The 20,696-nt window shown below is 33.8% G+C and overlaps 3 protein-coding genes across 5 annotated transcripts; 2 read left to right on the top strand and 1 right to left on the bottom strand.

Annotated features, from left to right (window-relative positions):
* The first annotated feature begins 6,263 nt into the window (after positions 1-6,263).
* On the top strand, positions 6,264-12,833 carry LOC120273794 (interactor of constitutive active ROPs 2, chloroplastic). 2 transcript variants are annotated; one of them, XM_039280497.1, is made up of 4 exons: positions 6,264-6,392; positions 7,635-7,726; positions 8,847-9,024; positions 11,004-12,833. In XM_039280497.1, the coding sequence occupies exons 2-4, from the start codon at positions 7,677-7,679 to the stop codon at positions 12,624-12,626; spliced, it is 1,851 nt and encodes a 616-aa protein (XP_039136431.1). In that variant the 5' UTR covers positions 6,264-6,392; positions 7,635-7,676; the 3' UTR covers positions 12,627-12,833. The 2 variants fall into 2 exon arrangements, with proteins under 2 accessions (XP_039136431.1, XP_039136430.1); XM_039280496.1 differs by having other exon boundaries at positions 8,844-9,024.
* Positions 12,834-15,905: 3,072 nt separating this feature from the next.
* LOC120274029 (tetraspanin-3-like) lies at positions 15,906-18,216 on the top strand. 2 transcript variants are annotated; one of them, XM_039280775.1, is made up of 3 exons: positions 15,906-16,022; positions 16,451-16,993; positions 17,690-18,216. In XM_039280775.1, the coding sequence occupies exons 2-3, from the start codon at positions 16,460-16,462 to the stop codon at positions 18,032-18,034; spliced, it is 879 nt and encodes a 292-aa protein (XP_039136709.1). In that variant the 5' UTR covers positions 15,906-16,022; positions 16,451-16,459; the 3' UTR covers positions 18,035-18,216. The 2 variants fall into 2 exon arrangements, with proteins under 2 accessions (XP_039136709.1, XP_039136708.1); XM_039280774.1 differs by lacking the exon at positions 15,906-16,022 and adding an exon at positions 16,029-16,169.
* A 39-nt stretch (positions 18,217-18,255) lies between these two features.
* On the bottom strand, positions 18,256-20,314 carry LOC120274030 (phosphatidylinositol transfer protein alpha isoform-like). Its single transcript, XM_039280776.1, has 9 exons — positions 20,244-20,314; positions 20,111-20,141; positions 19,865-20,013; positions 19,147-19,238; positions 19,045-19,052; positions 18,886-18,957; positions 18,642-18,809; positions 18,475-18,570; positions 18,256-18,400 (listed from the first exon to the last, which is right to left on the bottom strand). The coding sequence occupies exons 1-9, from the start codon at positions 20,261-20,263 to the stop codon at positions 18,260-18,262; spliced, it is 777 nt and encodes a 258-aa protein (XP_039136710.1). The 5' UTR covers positions 20,264-20,314; the 3' UTR covers positions 18,256-18,259.
* Between the last annotated feature and the right edge of the window lie 382 nt (positions 20,315-20,696).

Here is a 20,696-nt window from a genome sequence, read left to right as displayed (position 1 = left end):
AGGCTTCAAAGGGTTCTCTCTAATACAACTAGAGATTCATAACCATAAAGGCATCAACACATCAATGAGTTAATATCAACGACACATACATCATCAACACAAGAATGGATAACAACTGACATTAGGAAGAGATCAAGATGAAAATGAAACCTGATAAATTAGGAAAAAATTTAGCATTGAGAATTTGGACCAAATTTGGTACCGTTTTATAGTCTAGTCTCAAGCCTTAACATTTATTTTCTTTCACTCTTCCTCTTGGTTTCTCTCTACTCATATGCTAACTCTAAATTTAGACGTATATTTTCTTCTTCTTTTTTTATTTGTTAACTATGTGGGTATGGCATCCACATTTATCCATGGATCCCCAAATGGGAGGACAACGCTAGGAGAAGGGAGGGGTATGTTAGGAAGCCACGATCAGCTTATAAGGGTAGGACATCCTTCACTCATAGCACATCCTAAATCTTAGAGCAGGGGTCTCTTATATAGATGTTCCCATATCCGAAATATAGCGCCTCCTCTTTGAGAATCTCCGTGACTTCCTAATTTAGACACCTCCAAAGTTAGACATCGCAACTCCTGTTGTAACCGAGCTTGCAACACGGTCCCACCAACACGATCTTACGACGCCCCCAGTTCTCCTGATTGTGCTAGTCCAAGTCGATGCAGACAACTCCTCCTAAGCCTTCTTTGCCAGCAATCATCTTGCCTCCTAACATCATATCAGCAGTATGGGTGGTAACGGGCAGGGACGGGGATTCCCCATTCCTGATTCTCTGACGGGGGAATTTATTTCCCCATCCCCATCACCGCGGGGTCCCCTCGGGGATTCTATATTTGCAAACATATTGTTATATTTTCGAACAAGAAAACTACTCTACATAAATATATACAGAAAAATATGATAACATCAAACTACTTAATATAGAGCTCAACAAACCCGTCAAACCAACATATAAAAAAACTTATCTCCAAATGGTTATCAATATAAAGCAAAACATAAAATTTAGAATTCATACAAGTAGGCAGTACACCATTACAATAAAAAACAATGACTTAACAAATGCACTAAGATTTTAGAATTTCAAATGCAGTCAATAAACCTAGACACACACACACACACACACACACACACACATACACACATATATTTAATCGGGTCGGGGATCCCACGGGGCGGAGAGGGCATTCACCGGACAACCCCTGTCCCCGTTTAGGAAACGGGAACAAATTGGCCCCCGTTCCCGCCCCCACATGGGAGGGATTCGGGAAATCCTGTCCCCGTCGGGTCGGGTCCCTGCGAGGATCAGGGATTCGCCACCCTATGACCATCCCTAATCAGTAAGTTCATCTCCCGAGGGTAGCACCCACTTAAGCGCGAATCTATCTCACCTAAGATGGTCTTCAAAGATCTTCAAATTCTTTTTCCAAACTTGATCTCTATTCATCCAAGTTTTGTCTTCAACAATCTTTCAAACTTGATTTTCGTTCATCCAAGTTTGGTTTTCAATATTTTTCAAATATATGCATTTGCCAAATATAGCTTGTACCCCTTCTTTAGAATAACCCTTGAATAACTTGAGTCTCCAAATAGCTTCATCAATTAATAGTCTTGTGTCTTTAAGCAGCTTCACCCATAAATAGCTTTGGATCTTTTCTACAAGTTGAATTGCTAATTATGGTCTTGAGAATCTTCATAGATTGATGTTGCCTTTCTTAGTTTGTTCCTGGAATTAAACTTAACACCAAAGTAAAGATCTCCAAATTTTAGCCTCAAAGTAAAAAATCTCTCATGAGAAGTAGAGTTACGAAAGATAAATTTTATCATCTTGGACCTTATCAAAGATAGATTAAATCATAACTTTAGATATACTCCTCATGGCTTGTTCAAGAAAGATCCTTTCACCTTGATGCTTCTTGCCAAACATAAACTTTCCAAAGATAGATTTCTAGGCTTCATATCTCCGCATGCTTTTGTCATATCATCATGTGCCTTGTCACCTTGCTATGTTATCTTGTTCTTCACATCATCGTTTTTTACCACATCATCTTTTACAAGTGTCAAATAATACCAATCATAGAGCTTCAGCTCTAACACTTAATCATAAGATGTTTGCACTTTTTTCTGTATAAGCAGGGGCGAAACCAAGGGGGGTTAGCAGGGGCTCAAGCCCCCTCTCGGCGTCGGAGAAAATACTTTTTAAACAATATAAGATTTTGGTGATTTTCAATTTTTCTATACTTAATTTCATGTAAAATACAATATTTTGACACATAAAAGTGTGGAGTGTGGGTGTGCTTAAGTGGGTGTGCATTTTTTTCACATTTTATTTTTTTAATTTAAAAATTACTATTATTTCAAAATTTTAATAAGATAAATCTTATATACAAATTTTGCATTTTTTTCACATTTTATTTTTAAATTTAATAATTACTATTATTTCAAAATTTTAATAAAATAAACCTTATATACAAATTTTGCATTTTTTTCACATTTTATTTTTAAATTTAAAAATTACTATTATTTCAAAATTTTAATAAAATAAATCTTATATACAAATTTTAGTAATTTAAAAAAAATTTGAATTGATCATGAGGCCTAACATATATACATATATGTTATAATGTAACATATATGCTAGAGTGAAACAACAAAAGTTTTTTTATAAACAATAGTTTGGTTGTTTGTAGTGAGGAGGATCAATTTTACCATATTTTAAAAAAAAAATAGAACTTGAGATGTATTCTTATTAGTTGAATTATTGAAAATCTCATATATTTTCTATCGGTAATAACAAAATTTTAAATTATACTTTATATTTTTTTTAATATGTGTATTCAAATTTTGGTTATATTAGCACATTATTCTTCATTTAAAATAATTATTTTGTTAGATTATTTTTTTACTTTTTATTTTTTTGTTTTGCCTTTAGGCTTCAGCCCCCCTCTACCAAGTCCTGGTTTCGTCCCTGTGTACAGGGGAACATACTTACATATGATCTCCGATCCCATCGAACGGTCTTTCACATGAAACATGGATCTTTGACAATACGAATGACAAGATACATAGGTAGTTTACGAAGCACATCCCATCTAATGACAGTAAACCTAAATCACTTTTCCAAAATTTAGCCTCTAACTAATTAAAATTTTGGATGCTAACAAAGCTTCCTTATTAACCACCACAGAGAGAGATGGAAATTTCCCTAAAAGGTATAACATGTTTCATCGCTATATCTAGATACAAAAATGGCAACTTGAGAAATGAAAAAACTCAATCAAATGGAAACTAAATAATAATATAACAAGAATACAAACTCCAGAAAGCAAAAACAAAAATGAAAAAAATAAAATAAACAACAAAAGGGATGTATCTTTCATAGTAAGTGCCAAATTTAACTAAGAACTTGAGCACCTTCATTGATATGTGACAGCAAAAATGACAAAGGATGGATGGAGAGATATAGAAACAATTGTAAAATTGGGCTGCTCTTTTTAATTTTATAGACTTGTCTTTTGCATTAGCAAATGTACATATTTGATTGATAACTATTTCTGCATCTATAAGTCCATCACAAAGAACAATCTGCTACTTTAGCTAAGGATTCAGAAATTTTCTAAAGAAGACAGTTTGGTACTTGGGCATGCAGTGCAAGTCTTAGATTTTGTTTGTGGCATATGCAAACCGGTAATTGAATTTGGTGCGTGGGATGGCTTTTGATTCGGATTGTTTTCAGATTTTCTGAATGATAGGAAGTTGTTAAATTCACTGAATATAAGGTCAAGTTTTTTAAAATACCTTTCTGCTTTAGTATGAATCATTTAGAACCATAACATTCGGGTGATATTGGCTGTATCTTGTCATTTTTCTATTTTGTTGTTTTGATGCAATAGTTTTTTATGCATGCAACCTGTCCAATTCTGAAGCAAATGAATTTCAGGTTAGCATAGAATTTATGTGGTAGCTGTTTTTGTCTTTGAGTGTTACAAAGGCAGGCAATGTCATTCTGTGTTCTTTTGGATGTTGGCATGTCATTAATTGTTCTTGTTGCTCATCTATCTGAAAATAAATAATTTGTGAAGCATTGGATTTTGTGGCATTCACATCAGAGATGCACCTATTATTTGATCCCAAGAACTTTATTCATGAGAAGTTGCTTTGAAGATAAAAAATATATTACCGCCACAAACTAATTATACACTCATTTACATTGTACTTTCTTAGCACGTCTTGGTTAAGTTAGTTGATGCCTATGAGAGGTTAACTGCTTATAATGGTTATATCCATCCTCTCAGTTCAAGCATACTGAGTGACCTTATTAGCTCATGTTCTGATGACAAAGGGTATTTTGGAATTATGTGACCAAAAATAAGAAACTTCCAACATGATTATAACTTGTTTCAGGACAAGTCATGTCTTCTTCTGATGATCATAACATAATTACTTCTGCTGGTGATTGTTTGGTAGGCCAACATTGCTAGTCCTCTCTGCACTAAATTCATCTACACTAGACACAGTAAAAATGTGAAATATTGGTCCCAGTAGACACTGCATTTAACCCATTGTTTCTGCACAGCTCCTAGTTTTTATGTGTTATTGTCTCCGCACCTAGTATCTTTTCTTTGTGTATTTTTGTTGTTGTCTGTCTTGCCACTCTGTTTTTTCCTTGTAACTCCTGTATCATATTATTAAAATATGGGGTTTGTTCTTTTTGAAAGAAATAAAAAAAATTGTCAAGAAATGCAGAGGAAAAGCATATCATTGCTTAGTACTCTGCATGGATTTTACTGATATATCTCCAATATTGGTTATGAATTTTCACTAGGTGTGACAGGTAAGAGGAATGCTTCATATTGTAAATTTTATGCTAACAATGCATTGGCAGCAAACTTTTGATATGTATGGTGAATAAACATGCAATTTTAAATGTTGAGAGTGATGGTGAAAGTGAAAGATGTTAATGCTGGATTATCAGAAGATTCAGACAGTGGGCCAAGTTATAGAGAGTGCTAATTACATGCCATTATGAAAGGTATTTATGGTGCTCACTTCATACCAACTGACTTTGTACTTCTTAATTTAGTGGAATACAAGCTTAACACCTAGGAAAGTAGCTACTCAACCTATATAATCTCTTCCATGACTTAGTGCATGTGGAATATTGTAATGAATTCTCAGTTTGGAACCCAACTATATGCATACCAATTTTAGAGTCTGCCTTAATTACAACAACTTATTTGGACATATAGATTAGTTAAGGAACATCAACTCTATTAAGATTGCTCTATTTATTATAGCTTGCTTTTTATGATGCTTTATCTTTCTGATTGAATACAACTCTTGTATGCTTGATGTGTACTTATTATTTTATTCTTAAAAGCAATTCTTTGATTACAAGATTGTCTCTTATCATTATTTTGGCAGTTTATCTTTGCATTTTAGTTATAAGTTGTAATATATATGTCAAGCAGGCAACTTTTACTTGGAGACCTTATTACTACTTCATTCAAGCTTTTGCTGTCAGCTGTAGAGTTGTGAAGTGCCAGAAATAGAGTTTCAGTAATAATTCATCATTCGAACTTCTTGGACAGGAAAATTCAGAGCAAGCAAGAGGTAATTTCTTGTATTGTTTATTTTCTAACCTGACATTGTTCCAAGTTTTTTTTTGCTTATATACAAACATAACATCACAAAATCATATTCTTGCACATGAAGATGGACAGAAATGTGTCAGACAGCAATTTTCCTGACAGAAATGACCATTCAAAACATAGTTTTACATTATCATAAAAAACTTTTTTATTTTCTTTTCTTTCTTCTTATGAAATCCAATAAAATTTTGAATGTGGATTGAAGTAGTTTCACTTCTCTTGTTGTTTGAGGACCTAAATAGAATCATGAGGAATGAAGTATTGCTTTCATTGCAAATCAAGAAACCTCCTCTCTCTTTATGTGGCCACCCACTTCTTGATATTTTAATAAGTTTACTGGTCCCTCAAAGAACTGTTGTTCATCAAAAGAATTATACTTGATTGTTAATTTTTTTTTAGAGGAAGTGGATTTTTTTTTAGTTTATTATTGCACAATTACAAGTTGGATTCTAGCATGCTTAAATTATATCTTCTAAAATGGTCTATATTCTCTTCAAAAAGTTACATATATAAAGTAGCATTTATTAACATAAAAGTCTCATTTTTGGTGTTTATATTCGGACGTAGTGTGACACTGCAATCTAATTTTACCTTGCTTTTCCCCACCCACTACCCCCACAACTTCCCCTGCTCTCTCTCTCTCTCTCTCTCTCTTTCTCTCTCTCTTTCTCTTTCTCTCTCGGTTCAGGTAAAGGAGCAGAAGGCGAGTCCGGAACGCCATTGGACGCAGAGAAGCATTGGTACTTAATTCTCTTTTTTCTTCTTCTCTTAAGTACATTAGTAAAAATGGCACCTTTTTTGCTCCAAGGAGATGAAAACCGGAGCCAGTGAACTGTTGAAAAGTTCGGTTGGTTTCTTTTCTTGTTTTCCTTTTTTATTAACTTGGGTTTCTTTGTTACTAGTCACAATGTTGGCTTCTCATCTTCTGAAATCTCTCTTTTCTTCAGTCTTTTCAAGGATTTTATGTGCCAAAGCTGTTGTTAAGTTTGGTGTCATCTCTAGTTTTTTTTTTGTTCAAATAAAAAAAAAATACTGTTATCTACTTTTCTTTTAAGGATTTTCAAAGTTTTTCTTCTTTTTTTGTGATCAATTAACTTCACTCTTTTTGAAATAGCAAGCAGAACATCCCCTGTTTTTTCTCCTACTTATATTTGTCTACATTGTTTTTTTCTCTTTTTTTTTTTGTCCATTTGGTTTCCCTCCGAAGGATTTTCTCACATTTCAGCCCTTTCTTCTCCAAAAAATTTCCCTGCTTGTTATGAACCTTCAGCTGTAAATGCTTTACCTCTCAAGTTCTTCAGGCCATTGTTACTACAATTTCCAAAAAAAAAAAAAACATTTTTTTATTTATTATTTCAGCTCCTCATTAAATAATCCTGTATTCCCTCATTTCTCGGCTACGGTGGAGCGCTTTCTCAGAGGCCGCGCCGCTGTCATGTACCTTCTTGTTTGACTTACTTGTTCATTGACAATCTCATCCCTTTTCCTTCTATAAATCTCTTCTTTTGTTCATAATGGCTACTTCTCTTCTTGAGGTCAGTATAGTCATTTCACTCATATATGGATAACCATTAGTCTCTCAGCAAGGAGGACTGCACCCATCTTGTGATGAGAGAGAAAACCATTCTTTTTTTCTGCAATCATTTTTATCTCTATGGATTCTTTTCTTGTTGTTTAATTTTAGTTGTTGCAATGCTAGTGCTAGACAGTATTAATCTTTCAATTGCACCTTTGTTTCCCACTATACCAAATCCTGTGAAAGAGTAATTCAACACCTTTCCATTTTAATGAACTTGTCACTTTTTTCTAAAGATTCTCAGAGGCTTTTTAAGTTTTAATCCAAACCCTGTAAAAAAAAAAAGCTAATGGTAATGGATTGTCAAATCACCATTCAGACTTCAAATCTTTCCTTTTTACTGAAATGGCTTTTGGTTTGAATACTTTTTATCTGTCTTTCATTGTTTTCCTCTTCTTGTATGCAGTTTTTCTCTCTATGATCTTGTAGAAAAAAAAAGTGAATTGAAATGCAGACATCCAATTCATCAAAAAAAGAAACACAAACATCCAAGACCAGGTCAGTCTTTCACTTGGTTGTTAGTTTCTTTGCAGTTTTACTTGTATTTATCCTATATTTTGGTGGTGATTGGAATCTCTGAGGTGCTTGTTGCATTAAATGAGATAAATGGGGCCAAGGTGTTTCCTCTTGTTTTTCAACACACTGTCAGTAGATTTTAACTCTTGTGCTTATCTGTGTTGCTTAACTTATGTGACCCAGACACTTTTGTACCTTGATATTTATTTTATTTTATTTTATTTTTATCATTCACTATAGTCTGCATTTGAGATGAAGTCATGGATCTCTATCTTCTGTCCTGGATGGATTCCTCTTCATTTTTATGTTTCTTCTTAACTATTTCTGTTTCTTTGCTCAACCTGAAAAATTTGGTCCTTAAAAATTACTGCAGAGCCTTTTGTTTTTGATAATATTGAGTTGTCACTGGATTCAATCAGTGGAGAAAGAATAAAAACAAAATCTCCTTTTGTTGGTTGCTGATGATTCCATTCACTGGATCACATGTTTACAATTATGCAATGACTAGATCCTCACTGAGTAAATTTAAACAAACAAACTACCAAAATGCTGTTCTTGTGTAGGGATGTAATGTGCTACTAGCGTAGCTACTACTCGCAAGCTACTCGAGTTCGTTTTGGAGAATGCTTGAACTTAATTCGCTTAGGGTTGAGTCGAGCTCGAGCTTGAGTAACTCGAGTAGTCGAGCGAGCCGAGTTTGAGCATCTTAATACATTACCCAAGTGCTCATGAGCTTAATCGAGTAATTGTATTTGTGTGTATATATATTATATATTAGTTTGTTTTATGTATATAATTGTTCTCGAGCTCAAATTCGAGTTCGAATATAAAATTATTAATGATCAAATCGAGTTTATTAGTCTTTATCAAATTTAATCGAACGAACTTGAGTAGCTTGATTTATATAGTATCGAGTTGAGCTCGAGCTACAAAAATAAACCTCGACCGAGTTTGAGCCGAGTATCGAGCACTGAGTTTTCAAACGAGCACGAGCTCGAGCTCGAGTAGCTTGCTGCTCGACTCGAACTTGATCGATTACACCCATATTCTTGTGTATGTTCAAGTTCGCTTATTTTTGTTTTTATATTTCCTTTTGAAGTAGGACACGGTCTTCAGAAGGTCTCCAGAGGTCATCTCCAGCAACCCCTAAATCAACTCGTGGGACTAAAACAAATGGATCTGAATCTGACTCTCCGGCCACACATACACCATCAAGGATATCAACTGACCATAGTCCCAAAGTTGTCCAACGGCGTTCACCAAGAAGCCCTGCTACTGAGGTATGTGGTAATTCTTTCTACACTTATTACTGTGGTTTGCCATGTTGTTGCTTTCACAGTCACAGTAAGTTGTATTTTAGCCCTGTTTGTTTTGAAAACTTTCTTATAAAAAACTCATTTTTCTATTTTATTGAATTGTTTCTCGCACAAAAAATTGTGTTTGAGAGAACGGGGCGGAGCGTAGCCTGCAGTTAGAGGGGTCTCGGGTTTGAGCCCCTCAACTCGCATATGCACAATGGGTCCTCTGAGGGAATTATGCATTGTTTTTTTCCAGGATTGCATTGCAGGCAGATTAAATTCTAAGAAGTCATTAAACTACCATAATTTATGCATCTTCGTAATTGCTTGTCCAGTGATATTCCTTCATGGGAGGCCTATGTTATCTTTGTCAAAAAAAAATATAAAATAGATTTGTTATAATATACTTAATCCAATGCGTTTTTATTCAGTGCTATTATATTTAAAACTATTGATATTTACTCATGTATCTTTATTTAAAGTAGTATTAGTAAGGGATATATGTGATATGTTTTTTTGTTTATTTTATATTATTGTAACTTTAGAGAATATTTAAACATAGATTCTAATCAATATATGATGTAATTAATCATGTTGAAGCCTTAGCCTGGTTTTTTTTTTTTTTGTCTTTTCATGGAAAATGAACTTCTTTATAACATGTTTGTGGGCCCATTATTGAAAACTGTTACTAAAAACATTTAACATTTTTCATTTTTGAGAGAATGCTTAAAATTGGTTTTCTAAAATATATTCCCTGTTTTCGCTGTTTTTTTCTCTGTTTTTCTCAGTTGTACTTCTTGTTTTAGTTTTAATAAGTTAGTGATTTATCTATTTTTTTAAAATATTCTCGTTTTTAAAAAATATTGAATTTAAAGGTGGATGGGGTTTGAAGCATACATTAGTATTCATTATTTTAAAATTGATAGATTTTTTTTATAAAACTTATCATATGTTTAAATTCTATATTTGTGTTGGCTATAGTTATTACTAAACTAATCTCGTCTTTTGTTTAGAGTATTTTTATTGAAAAAGGCTTTGTTATTTTTTTTAATTCGATTTTAATATGAGGAATTTGTTTAAGTATATTTAAAAAAATATAATTACCCATCTACCTACATAAAAAAAATTCTATACTTATGTAAATATCAACCCTATCAAATACTTTTATTTGTAAAATTTGTTTTCTAAAAAAATTGAAACAATGGCATTTTTCTAAAAGGTTTGCAAAACAAAATCAGAAAATGAAAATCCTAAAAATATTTCCAAAACAATCAGGCCCTTAACAGACATGGTTTTATTTTTATTTTTAGCAAAATTGTTTTATATGAAAAAGAATTTGCTTTAAATGAAAAAAAAAAGCGAAAATATACATAACAAAGAGTCTCTTCAATCTTGGTAAATTATTTTTTACAGCTATTATTTCCTTTCAATAACTTCAATATATTCTTTTCATCCTGAAATAGTTATTGTTAATATCTCACCATTTGATTCACACCTCAAAGTATATATATATAACTTCAGAAATACTTATATAGTTGGAATTTAACCTTACCTTCCACCCAAATTGACAAGTTGAATGATAAGGTGTGATGGAGTAACATGACATGATGCTAACTTAGCAAGCAAAAACAAGGTTGCTGTGTAAGGGATCAATATGATGCTAACTTGGCAAGCAAAACTAGGTAGTTGTGTGATAGATTAACATGATGTTAACTTGGCAAGCAAAAACAAGGTAGCTGGTGATTCCTAGTCTTTCTCAGTATGATGCATTTGCATATTAATACATGGTTATTAATGTTACTTGTGATTGCAGTAAAGGTTCTTTTCTTTGTGCATTTGCTGGTGTTGACAATCAATAATTTTAATTCACCATTGTCAATATAAAACCTTTGTTGTTACTGTCTGATTTATATTTTGTTGTTTCCGGTAGTTTTATAGTCTTGTTTTACTTTACTGGCCAGAAGAAGAGACCGAGCCGGATGAAGGAGTTGGAGGTTCAGCTCAATCAGGTGCAAGAGGACCTGAAAAAGGCGAAAGATCAACTCAACTCATCGGAAGCATGGAAGAAGAAAGCTCAGCAGGAGGCTGAAGAGGCGAAGACACAACTTGCGGCAATGTCTGCTAAGCTTGAAGAGTCGCAGCTTCAGCTTGTGGAGTTTTCTGCAGCAGAAGAGGACCGGCTTCAAGAATTGCGTAGGATATCACAAGATCGTGACCGTGCGTGGCAGTCGGAGCTTGAAGCTATCCAGAAACAGCATTCTATGGACTCTGCTGCTTTGGGCTCTGCCATGAGTGAGATGCAGAGGTTGAAGGTGCAGCTTGAGAAGGTAGTTAAGTCTGAGGCTGCCCAAGCTGAACAGTCTCAATTAGCTAGTTCTGAGCTTCAGGACTTGAAGCAAGAGTTGGCTGAAACTATGTCTACCATTGAGAATTTAAAATTTCAGCTTGGAGATAGCCAGAAGGCAGAGGCGAATGCTCGAGCTATGGTTAGTGAGACTCAGGAGCAACTTGAAGCGGCTAAGAGCATGGCGGACACTCTCCGTTCAGATAGTTTGAAATTCTCCGAGTCACTCGATGCCACTGTCTCTGAGTTGAATGAATCCAGAGCTCGAGTAAGTTTACTAGAAGAAACGGTGAGAAAATTAGAGGAGGAACTGCTCGCTGCTCGCAATGTATCAGTCATCGATCATGAAGGAAAAGGCGATGAACTTTCATCAAACAATCATGACAGCTCTTTGGCGACGCAAGTTGAACAGTTGAAATCTGATCTTGAAGCAGCTGAGATAAAGCGTCAAGAGGAACAGATTCAGAGCACAATGCAGATCCAGTCTGCTCATGAAATGGCGGCTCGGCTGAAGAATGAATTGGAACAAAGAGAAGCTGTTCTGGAATCAGAGTTGAAGAATGCCAAGGCTGAGATTTTCAATCTGAAGACAAGCCTCATTGACAAAGAGACTGAGCTTCAAAACATACTTGATGTGAATAAAGAGTTGGAGGCTGAAAAACGACAATCACTAGCAAGTGAAGCAGAGACTGAGTTAGAGAACAAACTAATGGAAATGAAGGCAAACCTCATGGACAAGGAGACTGAACTGCAAAGCATTTCGGAGGAGAATGAGAAGCTGAAACAAGAGATGGGAAATAAAGAAGTTGAGAGCCAGAAGAGTTACGAAGCGGTGATCGCAGAGGTGGAACTTGCAAAGGCTGCAGAGAGAGATGCACTGCTGAGGCTCGGGTACGTCACAGAGGAGGCGGACAAGAGTAGCCGGAGGGCTGCAAGGGTGACAGAGCAATTGGATGCAGCTCAGGCAGTGAACACAGAAATGGAGACCGAGCTGAGGAAGCTAAGGGTGCAATCGGACCAATGGAGAAAGGCGGCCGAGGCTGCTGCGGCTGTGCTTACAACTGGAAACAATGGAAGGCCAATGGAAAGGACTGGTTCACTGGATACTGATTACAACTCGATCGCCGGGAAGTTGATGAGCTCACCATTTTCCGATGATTTGAGTGATGATTCACCGAAGAAGAAGAACAATACTATGCTGAAGAAGATTGGTGGGCTGTGGAAGAAGGGACCTAAGTAATAATAACAATTGAAGTTCGACTTTTTTTTTTTCTTTCTTTGATCATCTGCATGGCATGCATTTGTTAAGGACTTAGTTTGACATTGTTCTGTTGTGGGGTTACAGAGATTGGACTTGTATTGTCCTTTTCTTGTAAATCTTTGTCCTGGCACTTGGCATTGTGTTACTTTAAACTTTAAAGACTTAATTAATTTGGAGATTACCAAATACCAAGTATAAATGCTAAAAGTTTAGGTGGTTCAGGTAAGGGTTTTTTTATTATTATTATTATTATTAATAACAAATACGGATTAGTTACATGTGTTCGATGAGGCATATGTTAGAAGCGTAAATACAAGTTTTATAACACATGCTTTCATTTTCATTTTCTCAGCAAGACACAAACATTTTACATTAAATGATTGTTAGTATCAAGTAAGTAGTTTAAAAGGAGTGGTTTTTGAAATGGGTTTGTTACATTAAATTTTTTTATTTAAAAAAAAAATGGGTTTGGTACCAGTCTGTTTCAAACATATTTGGATCCAATCCAACATGTTTACAACGAGGTCGGCTCAACATGATGCATCAACACTTTTCATTATTTGTCAACACAATTCATCTTGATTAATTGAACTTATTTAACATGATTTAATCAATGTATTTATTTTAAAATTTTATTATTACAATACAGTTTAATATTTAACAATTTATCCACTTCTATTAATATATATATATAAAAAAAAAAACATGTTGGATCATCCATTGATACCTCTAATCTAAACAATACAACTAGAAAGTATTACTTATTTCATGAATATGAGAACCATATTTTATCATTTTTCATGTGAACAATATTACCTAATGAAAAGAAGCAAACAAAATTAATTGCTAAGCTAATAATAATATACAAAACAACATGACTCACCCAAAAGATAAATATTAAGCATCATGAGGCTGAGAAAGGATTTTAAAGACAGGATGAAAGAGAATCTAATTTACTTTTGCTTTATTGGATTAAGACTTGTCATCTGTTTCTCTTGTCTTTTTCCTGTTATTTTTAAGCAGCCATATGAACCATAGAATTCAATGTTTATCCTAAAACTCTGTTAAGATCACAATAACAAACGTTTTTTTTTTCTCTAAATATGTGACAAAAATGGGTTTTCTCTTCTTTAGTTATCACACTCATACACACATATATTTACAAAAACATAAAACAAAAGGTTTTTGAAGTTAAAATAAGGAAGAGTGTATCCAATTGATAATTCATTGTGTTTCTTTTGATGGGTTATCAACATAATAAATTAGTCATTCAGTGATTTTTATTTTCACAAATAAATAGATATGTACAATAGATTTTAATAAGCCAAACAAAAATTATTTTATCAACTTAAAAGTCTTTGATTTAGTGATACTAGTCTCATTATTAAAAAAAAAAAAATTATAGAGAGATTTTCATTGCCCAGATTTTGAAATACGCCAGACAAAACAGTGGCAATAAAAGTTCTAAGCTTGGAAGTATGTTTGCACCTCAATCTTCAATTCTGCCGGGTGAGTACCCATGAACTGGAGGATCAATTCATGACAGTGTGTACACCTTTGACACTTGCATTGTCCACATATATATATATATATATATATATACATCAATGTATTATTTATGTCATTCGAAAACAGAAGTATAGCTCAACGGTTCTCATGTGCCTTATGGTTGAAAAGTCTCGAATTTGAGCGCCCAACTCACAAATGTTCAGTTGATTCTTTATGGGAGTAATAATAGTTCCACTCTTAAAAAATTACATAATCGAGTAATTTATTTTATGAAATCATTTAAGCCATTATAATTTGTTTATTTTTGTATCAATTTTTTTTTAAACAATTTTTATGAGAGGCGCTTGTCAACTTTATTAAAAACCTTGTGGCCCTCAACATTTTGTGTATAAACCCTCTTTTCAGGACAACATTGGAAAGCATAAGCTTGTGAAGAATTATTTAGTAAAATTCAGAGATTCCATTAGGCTTATATGTTTTTTAAAAATAATAAAAAAAAAGTCATTCTCCATTGATATATTACCTATACCTAATACCTGTCCCTATATGTTACGTGTCAAATCCCTTAAAAATCCCCCTGATTACATAATTTTATAGCAATTTAACTAGCGTACACTTGGCAAGAAAAGGTTCTTTTATTCCCTTAAAAGACTGGTTGGTCATTGAAAATTATTTATTTATTTATTTTTTATTTTTTTAATCATGTATTTCAATCAGCTTACGGTAAGTTGACTAGAATCGCAGCAAGTTCAGCGGACCACACGGAACTTCATGTAAACTACTGTGAGTTTGTCCCACTCCAGCCGAGCCTTTTCCCTTTTTATTTTTTATTTTAAAATTAATTATTTAAAATATATTAAATAAAATAAATATAAATATAAGGGAGACAAAAATGGTGATTGCCCGGCAGATAGGGTAAAGTTGTGAGTTTGGTTTTCCAATCTCGTGCAGAGAGCACATGTAATATAATTAAAAAATATATATACATCCTTGACATAAATTCACTTGCATATAAATGTGATTTATCTATTTTATTACAAAATAAATATATAATAATTATAGATTGATAATAAAATTAGAATATTACAGGACTACAAGTAATATTTAAATATTTTTATATTAAAAAATAATAAATTTATCAAAGATAAAAACTATGTAAAAAACATATAAAATTTTTAAGTAATGATAGTCACTCAATCAGCCAGATTTCAAAAGATATTTAATAACTCCATAATTATACAAAAGTACATTTCTAGATAGAAATTTTTGACTAAGTCGATAGTGACAAAAACAAAAGATAAATAGGTACTGAACACGCACTGCGGGTTCATGTGACTTAAATGGCCTCCTGAGAATAATCCTCCCGCCATGCAACCCTAGAGGGGAGAACGAGAGGTAATCCTCACACAAAACTCCCACATGGGACCCTAAATATGAATTATAAGATAGAGAGGTTCAAACTCGAGACCTCTCACTTACAACCATGAAATAATTACCATTGGGTTAGCTCAAGGTTTCTTCACATAGAAAGTTATACACACACACACACATTTGATAGTCACCTTTTTTTTTTTTATATAATTTCTCCATTGTGTATATGCACAAATAGGAAGAATGGTTTTTTAAAAAAAAAATAATAATAATAATAATAATAATAATAATAATAAAAATAAAAATAAAAAATTTGGTAAGGGTGTTAAGTGAAATTTTAGAGATTTCTTTGGGGGTATATGTAAAAGAGAAGGTCACCTTGGCCATTGATTCCACGCTGGTCAGCATCCATGGCCTTCCCCACCACCGCCCAAACTCTTCGGCGAAAGTTAGCGTAGCGCCCCCACACTTCCTCTCAAAGAAGCTAATTGTGAGGTAATATTAATTCATTAGCAAGAAAGCTTTGATTTTTTTTATTATATATATATATATATAGTATTGTACACACACATTGAGATTTAGTAGTAGTAACTGAAGAAGACTTTGGATAGAGAAAAGAAGGGAAAAAAGGAAGAGTTTGAGGTGAATATATTGTTGTTTTTAGTTTTCTTTTCATTTCTTTTGCTTCAAAATTTGATTTTTATGACGAAAAAACCTCAAAGGTGGTGCCTTTGTTGAGTTTGTTTTGATTCTCTGGGATCATCTTTAGTTGTTCTCTTTTTAGGATATGCTTTTCTTTCTCTGTTCATCTTTTGAATAGATCTTTAGCTGAGTTGAGTTGTTTTTAGTTCTCTTCTTTGGATCAGAGATTGATTTTGTTCGAGTCACTTAAAAAACCTGAAAGTTTTGATTTTGTTTAACAGTTAGAGAAGATGTTGAAAGGAAGCAATGGTTTGATAGGGATAGTGAACTTTGTGACTTTCTTGATCTCAATCCCAATTCTGGGAGGTGGAATCTGGTTGAGCAGCAGAGCAAACTCAACTGAATGTCTTAGATTCCTCCAATGGCCACTCATCATCATTGGAGTAACAGTCATGGTCATTTCCCTCATGGGATTTGCAGGAGCATGCTACAAACTCACCTGGCTCATGTGGCTCTATCTCTTCGCCATGTTCTTCGTCGTCGCAGCATTACTCGGTTTCATTGTTTTCGCCTTTGCTGTCACTGACCGAGGCCATGGTGAGGTCGTTGTTAGCAGAAAATTCCTGGAGTATCAACTCAGTGACTACTCAGGATGGCTCAAAGAAAGAGTTTCTGATCCTCAGTATTGGTCTAAGATTAGTTCTTGTCTTAGAGATGCCAAAGTTTGCAAAGGGATGGCTCGGTATGTTCGAGACCCGGCGACTGGTATGATCGTTCAGGAATCATCAGACATGTTCTCTCAGCGCGATTTATCTCCAATTGAGGTCAGTAAAGATGTGTTCTTACTGCTTTCCTTTTAATTTTGCTTAGATTTTTAATGAATGTGTGGCTTAGTTTTGTATGAATAAAAACATCCTGAACTTGAAAGGATTAGTATGGTGAAAAAAAGGTCACTTGAGACCCATCTTTTTCCCAAGAAACAGAATGAGGCCTACCATTGTTGAATGATTGAGGAATGTAGTCTCTTTCTTTGTACCCCAGTTATAGTCCCCACCACTTATGAGATAGCACTTGAAGCCTTGTTTTTTCCTCCCCATGTTCTCTGAATCATAAAATTCAGTTCAGTATGGGTTCATTATCTTCTTACCTGCAGGAGCATTAACTTCATGCTGTTCTTTGCTGTCTCTAGTGTAATCTTCATAATTACTACTTTCTTTTTGAGTTGACTCAAATTTACTATCAGTAACTCGTGGGAAAAATCTTTGGTAATAATTTCATTACCGGTTGTTCGATGTTAAGAAGTATTCGATACGTAGGCCTTCAGAAACACTAATTCCATGCTGTCTCTAGTGTTGTCTACATAATTAATCCTTTCTTGTCGAGATAACTCAAATTTACAAGATCGGTAATTCGAGCCAGAAATGTCTTTTTAGAAGCATTGTTTGTATTGCAGGTTTGGAAATATGATTCTCATTAAACCTTCACTGTTAATTTCTGAAATTTTTCCGTGTTGTATGCAGTCAGGCTGCTGCAAGCCTCCAACATCATGTGGTTTTGTGTATCGAAATGAGACGTACTGGGACCAGAGCAGTACGATGATGCTTGGCGATCCAGACTGCACACGATGGAGCAACGACCAGCAACAATTGTGCTACCAGTGTGACTCTTGCAAAGCCGGCGTCCTTGCCAGCATCCGTCATAGCTGGAGGAAAGTATCAGTTATCAACATTATCATGCTTATCATCCTCGTGATCTTCTACGTTGTCGGCTGTGCAGCATTCAGAAACAACAGAAGGATTGATAACTCTGAGCCGTACAGCGAGAGCAGAATGACCAAGACAAGGCCCAGCAGGTTTCAGTTTTAGTCGATACCTGTATCTTATGTCGTAGGATTGTCCGGTAAGGGTAAAAACATATATGTATCAGAATTTAAATGGTTTGATTCTTATGTTTTCTAGTGTTTTTGTTTGTGAACCAACTGGTTTCAGCATGTAATATTGCGCACCGAAATATATATATCTATAGAAAAGGATTGTATCTTTGATTATGGCCAATCTGAATCATAATGCACAGGAAATATATACAAAGAGTTATCGTTTTTGCGCTGTGAAAACTGCTTGTAAATCATCGTCTTTTTCGGTATCACTTATTTGATGCATGGTCATGCCAAACCATTTGTCAATCTGCATGAAACACAGCCTATGGGATTCTAAGAGCAGTGCCCTTTGAGCCTGTTGCAGAAACACATGAAACTTCATTGATGTCCAATACTCATGCACATTTCGATCAAATTTATGAAACATACCGCTTGAATTGTTTCTTCGAGGCGATTGCCGAATCCCCAAATTGGAGCATCCACAGTTACTAACTTGTATGCAGTCATTACCGGTTTGCATGTATTCTGAACAAATAATCAAACTCGAAAATTGAGTGAAGTTCTATGGATCAAAACTGCAGAAAAAAAGAAAATACCTGCCATCCTTTCAATAGCGGACCACGTCCGGTTCGCTTTGATTCGAATGCAGAAAAGTCTATCTTCTTCATACTGATAATTTTACTCCAATAATCTTTTTCGACTGAATTAATGTCTAGAACCTCCAACTTTCTAACAGCAATAAGCTCATCGCTTAAGCCGAACACCTGATTAAATCACATTCACAATTACAGTAATTCCAAATCATGAGTATAAACAATGTTTGTCAGAAATGATCCTCACATTCTCAGAGCATCCATTATCAGGCTTGTTTATAGTCTCAACTGTCAACAAACATTGATTGAAGCATGAGCTCTGTTTAGAAAATTAAAAAAAAAAAGGTTCAATTTAATGTGATGTTCTTAAACACAGGAACAAATTAGAAATGTTGAAGATGAATACCTTGATCACTGGATTGCAATACCCAATTCCAAAACATGAAAATGTTAACCAATTTGATTATATATATATATATATATAAAAAGACAAATTAGAAACATAAACCTGTTTTGGATTTTGGATATGCATTCCATGATTCCTCTTGAATCTTGAGAGAGCTTTTTGGTGCAAAAGTTTTCAACCATGTAGGAAGTTTACTGTAAAACCATAATTTTTTTTTCTTTAAATTCATGATCAATCATTAATATATTATAAGTATTAATTATTATATTATTTGCATCTGATTCAACCCAAAAGCTTGAAACAATAAGATAAAAGACACAAACTTATATATTTAAATACTTATTACCAAATTAACTGATAGGTGATTATTAGTAATTCTAATATGTTTTGTTTCAATAAGTGCCTAATTACAAACAAACAACTCAAACTACTCAAACTAGTCAATCAATCTCGGAGAATATATTAGATTCAAACACAGTCTGATTATCTAAATTCTCTAAACAGTCCATACTATATTCCCAGAAAAATTTCTTATAATTTGAAAAATCCCATAAGTTACCATACGAAATTTCGAGTAATCTAAACAGAATTCGAATTACAAACTCTACGGCAAACTAATTAACAGTTAAAGAACAGTAGACCCATTACCCATATTTACCAAAACACACATAAGGTTAATAACAGATGATCATGGTCACAATAGGATCTAATTAAACTACATTGAGATTATGTCTTAATAATAACACTACTAATTGTAACATGAACAACCAGATGTATATTAAATACTTAAAGAATGATGGTTTAATTGAAGAGAAAATACCTTTGGAGATGATAAATTTTTGAAGTATATTGGCCATTTCCAAGCATATCATCTTCAAAACATAAGTTCTCCAAAACCTCCACTCCTTCTCTACTTGTTAAGTTCTCTTGCTCCATCTTCATTATTGTGTAAATCATGCCCACCTCATACTTAACCAAAAAAAAAAAAAAATTATATATATGTCATTAAGAACTCATAATAATTAATAACAATGAAGAACTTTGATGATTAATTTGTTTCTTATACCTCTTCTAATGACATTGGCATAACAATTCTTCTGAAAAAGAAAAAGAAAACCAGATGATAAACAAGTCAAGAAGAACATCAAATGAAGAAAAGTTATTTGAGTAATGAATAATAACATAAAAAAAAAGGATACAATTCTCTGATCATCACCATTTTGAACAAAAAGAAAAATGCAAAAGTTTAATAAAACTCTTTTTTTAGGATGGGGTGCATTTAATAAGAAAAGTTAGTGGCAATGGTGGCACAAAGATGAATAGGTGATGCATGGATGAATAAAAAATGATGATGGTTTTGATTCAATCCTGACCGTTGATTAGAAATCGTGTGGTTCCCAAAGTTTGATGGAAAGAGAGTTACGTTTTGTTTTCCTGCTTTGATATGGTATCACGGAAAGTGGAATCTAGTTTTGAGAAGATACTCATGGTATATGCTATTGTTTCATTGATTCTTTTTAGTCATCACAAGCAAACTTATTAGTTTTGGGTTTGATCATTATAAATTATATTAAATAATTTATTTCTTAAAAACCAATATTAAAATTGATTAGTAATAATATATTTTAATTTTTTAAAAATCAAAGTCAGTT

This window comes from Dioscorea cayenensis, chromosome 12 (genome assembly GCF_009730915.1).
Source record: "Dioscorea cayenensis subsp. rotundata cultivar TDr96_F1 chromosome 12, TDr96_F1_v2_PseudoChromosome.rev07_lg8_w22 25.fasta, whole genome shotgun sequence".
Classification (NCBI taxonomy): Eukaryota; Viridiplantae; Streptophyta; class Magnoliopsida; order Dioscoreales; family Dioscoreaceae; genus Dioscorea; species Dioscorea cayenensis.
This window is presented reverse-complemented; position numbering and strand designations above follow the sequence as displayed.